The sequence below is a fragment of the Elephantulus edwardii genome, unplaced genomic scaffold (genome assembly GCF_000299155.1).
Source record: "Elephantulus edwardii isolate Elephantulus edwardi_28Jun2011 unplaced genomic scaffold, EleEdw1.0 scaffold00344, whole genome shotgun sequence".
NCBI lineage: Eukaryota > Metazoa > Chordata > Mammalia > Macroscelidea > Macroscelididae > Elephantulus > Elephantulus edwardii.
The window spans coordinates 2,039,747-2,045,909 of record NW_006400094.1 but is presented as its reverse complement, the minus strand read 5'-3'; the positions used below and the strand labels follow the sequence as shown (position 1 = coordinate 2,045,909).

The following is a 6,163-nucleotide window of genomic DNA, read 5'->3' as shown; positions in this document are numbered from 1 at the left end:
TTAAATAAAATGGACCATGAAATCAATAATTTTACAAGAGGGAAGAAGAAAATAAAGTGCATTCAAGTTGACAATAAAGTGCGTCGTTATACAAAACCATATCTGGGAGAACATTCACTAGGTATAAAATCAGGTTTCTGAGAGCCAAAGGGAGCATGTAGCTTGAACACAGGAGAGGAATCTCCCTCTCAGAGTTAACAAAGAAATTGTGCAAAATCTTGAATACTCCTTGAATGGCTGCCTTCTGTCTATGTGTAGCTTCCACCTTCCCCAAGCACAGTGGATCCATGCCTGCTTTCTTAACCACTGGAAGGTGTTCATTGTCCAGGCCGGCCTTCTAAGCGCTGACACACCTGGGTGTCTCCAATCCTGACACTCATTCTCTGCGATGAATCTTCTTGTGCGTATTGAGACTGGAGAGCTGTGGGAAACTCCTCCCACATTCCTGACACGTGAACGGCTTCTCCCCACTGTGAACTCTCCTGTGGGCAGCAAGGCTCGATACCTGTGTGAACGCCTTCCCGCACTCCTCGCAGGCATAGGGCCGTTCTCCGCTGTGGATCCTGGCGTGCTTGGTGAGGTCCGAAGCACAGCGGAAGGCTTTCCCACACTGCGGACACGTGTAGGGCCTCTCCCCGCTGTGGGTTCTTCTGTGTTCGGTGAGGCAGAAGGACTGCGTGAAGGTTTTCCCACACTGCTGGCACGCGTAGGGTCTCTCTCCACTGTGGGTTCTCTGGTGGGCCGTCAGATGGGCAGAGCGGCCAAAGGCCTTCCCACACTGCTGGCAGGCGAATGGCCGCTCTCCGCTGTGCGTCTTCTTGTGTATGTTGAGATTGGTGACCCGGCTAAACACCTTCCCGCACTCCTGACATGTGTACGGCATCTCTCCACTGTGTGTCCTCATATGCAGAGTGAGGGTGGAGCAGTCAATGAAGCTTTTCCCACATTCTTTGCACACGTAAGGCCTCTCCCCGCTGTGGATCCTCCGGTGGGTAGTCAGGTGCGAGGAACAGCGGAAGGTCTTCCCACACTCCTGACACACGAATGGTCTCTCCCCGCTGTGGATGCGCCGGTGGGTGTTGAGATTTGAAACCTGGGTGAAGACCTTGCCGCAGTCTGGACACCTGTAGGGCGTCTCTCCGCTGTGGATACGGACGTGGTTGGTGAGGAAGGAGGAACACCTGAAGGCTTTGCCACATTCCTTGCACGTGTAGGGCTTCTCCCCCGTGTGTGTCCGACGGTGGGTGGTGAGGGCCGAGGGCTGGCTAAAGGCCTTCCCACACTCAGCACACCTGTACGGTTTCTCCCCCGTGTGTGTGCGCACGTGGGTTGTGAGGGAGAAGGACCGGCTAAAGGCCTTCCCGCACTGCTCACAGATGTAAGGCTTTTCTCCCGTGTGGATCCAAGCATGCTGAGTGAGAGAAAAGGTGTTGGTGAACGCTCTCCCACACTCCTGACACTCAGAGCTCTTCGGTCTCTTACGGCATTTCTTAACTAGAACAAGAGATGAAGGATGTTATAAGTCTTACCGTATGCTTGACATGCACATAGATGCACATTCCTCACGTCTGTGGAAAAGGACGACAAGCTACAGAAATTTCCCCCACAGTCACCAAACGCCTAACGTTTCTCCCCACTGAAGGTCAGCATGGGTTCTATCTGGACGGCTGGGATGAAAGCAAAGTACTTTGCACATAGCTTATGCTTACCAGATTTCTTGTCCTCAAGGGTTCTCACAGGGCGCGTGAGGTCCTGTAGAAAAGTGCTGGCTTCTCCCGCTTCCATACATGGGCCTGGCTCACATCCAGCCTGGCCTCTTGTCTGCTCATCCTTCTTCTCCTGCAATTCGAGGCTTTCCTCCACCACCGAGGGGGCCCAGACGTGTCTCTGCGTGAGCTGCACCAGGATGTGGTCCAGGGTGTGCTTCTTCCCATCGTGCTGATTTTGGGAGACTGAAGTTTACAAGATGGAAAAAGAAGAAATAGAAAAAGAGGAGGAAGAAGTGAGGAAGGCTGCAGTAAACAACCCCTTACCCACGTGTGCTGTGGCTGCTTCTTGCAATATTTCACACGCAACTTGCTAGAGACAGAGACCTATCATCAGGATTGTGCAAGATGGTGAAAAACACAGAGGAGGATAACCTTGTGTCATGTGCTGTTGACGGGGGACCCATGGACAGCTGAACCTCCAGGGAGTCTTAGAGGCTGTAAATGCCATGGGAGGAGACTGCCAATCCCTCTTCCCCGAAGCCATCGCTGATTCTGAACCACACACCCTCAGGTGGGCAACACAATTCTGACATCCAATAAAGTGTAAACTGGTTCTGATGCAAAAGTCACCGAGTTTCTGATTTTTAAATAATTACTGCACTGTCTTAAAAAATTTTTTTCTTTTCTTCTTTGGTGAACCCAAGGCATCCTTGTTGGATAAGGATGGTGTGCCAGGCAAGGTCTGAGGAATCCTTGTTGAATCTAGGGCCTTGGATACTGTTCCTGGCTATTTATGTGGGTTCTCTGTGAAAGCAGCAAGCAGACCTGGAATAATACTTGTGTGGAAATGTGTATCCTGCAGACAGACAGAAAATGAAGAGTAGTGGACACTTGGTGTGGCTCTGAGCTAAGCTCAGGCTCTTAATGTTCTCCACAGATGGACAAAGGTGAATTTCTGGGCAGCAAAGCAGCCACATCCAAGGGGTAATCAACACACACCCTACAGAGTTACAGACCCACAGATCTTTCAGATCAGCAAACCAGCCTCGGAAGGCAGTGAGCTCCCAGCACATAGAGACCCTCATGGCATTAAATCGTAAGGGTAGTGAAATCTGACTTTCACATCTCAACCTGGATGTTCATGGGGAAGGGAGCAGGTGTGGCAGCCACATAAAAAAAGGAAATGCTTCTCTTCCATGTAACACATTCTTCCCAGTTCTCAAGCACAATACTGGGTACACAAAACAGGAATTGTTGAATGGAAACTATGCTCTGTAATCTCTGATCAATATGAAAATATTATGTTGTTACTGGGTACCATCGAGTTGGAACGGACCCAGAGCTGGTGCTCTGGATGGTTTTCAGAATAGTTAATCACACAGAAGGAGAATGCCCCTCATTCTCTAAAGCATCTGGAAGATTTGGATCTTCTCACCATTAGGCCCTTAAACTTTCCTTTATATACCCATATGTAGTATTTCTGGTTTAAGAAGGCAGATTTTTATCCCGGGTTGCGGTACCAAAAAAGATTGCAGGCTCACCCACAGATGCCAGGTTTCTCAGGGTTTCCCCCATTACATCCTTGTAGAGATTTCTCTGAGCGAGGTCCAGCAAAGGCCATTCCTCTTGGCTGAAGACCACGGCCACATCCTCGATGACCAGCGAATCCTACAGCACAAAGCACACTGTGGGTCAGTCAGGGACCATGGTCAGTGGGAACCTGGCTGTCCCAAGAACCTGAGAAACCACAGAGCTGACATGAGGCATTGGCGTTCCATCCATGTCCACCACAGGCTGCTGTCCCTTCAAGAGCTCTCCGCGACCTCCCTCCCTGCCAGTAGAGTGACTCGCAGATGTGATGTGCTCTGGAATAACCCCTCCCAGGTTGACTGTGATAAGAATGGCAGAAATGAGGAAAATTCTCTCATCACTTCCTCTATGTCCTTTCATTTGCCTCATCGTAGCATAAATCCATTCTACGTCCTCCCATACTCTTCATCCTAGCATCAAGCATCAGACGTTGTAACATCACCCACATAGCAGAATGTATAGGCAGGATGAGAGATGCACAATTTGAAAATACAGAAGAATGATAAGTTTTCCTTCTGCCCATCAGAGAAGGCCAAGAGTTTGCAAACACTGGGAACCCAAGACCCTGAGCAGGTCATATCATCTTGAACTCTAGGCAATCAGGAGGTGACTGGTCTACCTGCAGTGACCAGTCTACATGCAAACAATATTCTGGAGAACTAGAATTGTCACATGGTCATTAATTATTGGATCAAGATGCACAATGCCCTCCTGTGCAATTTAAACCTTCTGAAAACCTGCTGGAGGGTTGGCTAGGACTCAGCTTCGATTTGAGGGAAGTGAGCTTGGTTTTGGGGTTGCTGATGTTGAAGGAACTGTGAACAATATAACCCTGACGTATGAATGAACCTCACAAGGTCCTCATTCTCAGTATTCTGTTGGGACCTGAAGCAAGGGTCTTAAGTGTTGTAAATCTTGGCTCTTGAGATTAAACTAAAATGACAAAAAACAAAGTGGAGAAACGGTCCTGCAGAAACCAATCAAGACAAACCAGAATCTCCCATGATCTTATCCAAATACAGATTATAGAGATTCCCCACGCAAAAATAGGGAAACTGTGTGTAGTAGAGATTAACAAGAATGAGACCCTACAACCCAGTGTGATTTGATTGGGAGGGGGCAAGGGGCCAGAGTGGCTGGACACAGGAAAAATCAATTACATGAATCTTTCTCTTCCATTGTCTTGGTGGTTTGCTAGGAGAGGCTCGTCGGAGATGATGAGGACGGCACAGGAGAGGACAAGGTTCAAATCTGTTGTTCCAAGGGCTAGGAGAAGTCATACTCAGCAGCACCTAACAACAACATGAACATGCTTCAGGAGAGAAAATGCAATACATGGAACCCTAAAAAAAATTTGGAAGGCTGACTTTACAACACTTCCAGGCTAATACTGGGAGTTTATTTATGATTGCGCAAGTCTACAGGAAAGGAAGTGGATAAACTCCAAGGTCACATTGGGCTGACGGTTCCAATCTACCCAGAGACTCTGCACGAGGAAGATGGCCAAGCTTCTGTCTTACAGCCTCCGAAAACCAGGCAAGAAAAAAAACAAAACAAAAACAACAACAAACAACAAAAAACAACCAAGCAAGGCTCAGTGTGGAATAAGAATTTCGCATTGCTAAAAAAAAAGATCAAGAACTCACAAAATCCTGTCCAACCTAGATGAAGGTGCAACGAATAAAACTCGGTAACATACAACAGATACCCAAGAACAATTATGGTATAAAGTCTCGATTTTTAAAAACTACGGAGAGGTTTACACACGGAATCAGTCTGGTGGGTACACAGGGATGTGAAAGGTGAAATAGTGAAGTAAATATGGATAAGCAGACATTTTGGGTGGCAAGAAATGTATGACTAGATTTTGTGACTAATTAAATACATTAATCAACAGTCCTATTATAAAACAAAATAGCTATGAATGATGGGATCCTTCTTAAACCACATGACTCTGAAAACTCAATGAGCTTTGATAAATGATGACAGTCACAGAAAGAGTTCAATTCATATGGTTGCTATAAGTTGTGCTCGACTCAATGGCAATCATCAACAACAATCTGGTCTAGTGGCTGCAACCCCAAAGGCAAGTGGTTCAAATTCACCAGCTGCTCTGTGGGAGATGGATGGGCAATCTCCTCCCATGCAATTAACTTCCTCTGAATATCCAACAGAGAGTCAGTTATGTTTCAGCGTGCATCACAACAACGGCCAAAGCACAGACAGAACCACCCATGGAAATAAGCACGAACAGAATTCTCTGAGTAAGAACCAAATGCATATCAAAGGAGAAAGGAAAGGATTGTTCATACATGCTGCTGGACTTTCTATACATCCACTGCCACACCAAATGGGACGTGTAGCTGTGGTCGTTGGTGCTCTGACCCATCGAGGACATAACGCCCAGCTGACCCTTGCGTGGGTTTTCAAAAGTATTTGAATCGCACAGCAGACGGCCCATTCTTCTCCCCACAGAGCACTTGGGAGCATTCAAAAAGCGTGCCTTTGGGACTGTGACACAGCTTCTTATCACGAAGTCACCCAAGCTCCTTGTGCATATATAAGAATGATTCAGAATCATGACTATTCATTCAAAGGTGCAAAATTCCCAAGAGGACGATGTGTGAGCAAACCTAGGTGGACCGTGAGTCTTGTAGACGATTTCATAAACAGGATATACCAAGCTTGACCCGTGAGGGGGAAAAGTCGACTTTATGACAATGAACACCTGCTCCAAATGTTTCCATACCTTTAGATCTACAATAATGTGCATTTACTCCAATTTCGTATGGAATGGAAAAAAGCCCCGAATAAGCAAATCACTCCTTAAGAATAGAAGAACGGTAGGAGGTATCTCACTCCCT

The 6,163-nt window shown here is 47.1% G+C and overlaps 1 protein-coding gene across 1 annotated transcript in view; it reads right to left on the bottom strand.

The window, feature by feature from the left end:
• Positions 1 to 376: 376 nt before the first annotated feature.
• Positions 377 to 6,163, bottom strand: part of LOC102843794 (zinc finger protein 93-like) — a 25,829-nt gene continuing 20,042 nt past the window's right edge. The window contains exons 2-4 of the mRNA XM_006901790.1: positions 3,251 to 3,377; positions 1,803 to 1,952; positions 377 to 1,494 (exon numbers count right to left, since the gene is read on the bottom strand). Coding sequence (XP_006901852.1) covers positions 377 to 1,494; positions 1,803 to 1,952; positions 3,251 to 3,377 — 1,395 coding nt within the window. The remainder of the gene's footprint in view (positions 1,495 to 1,802; positions 1,953 to 3,250; positions 3,378 to 6,163) is intronic.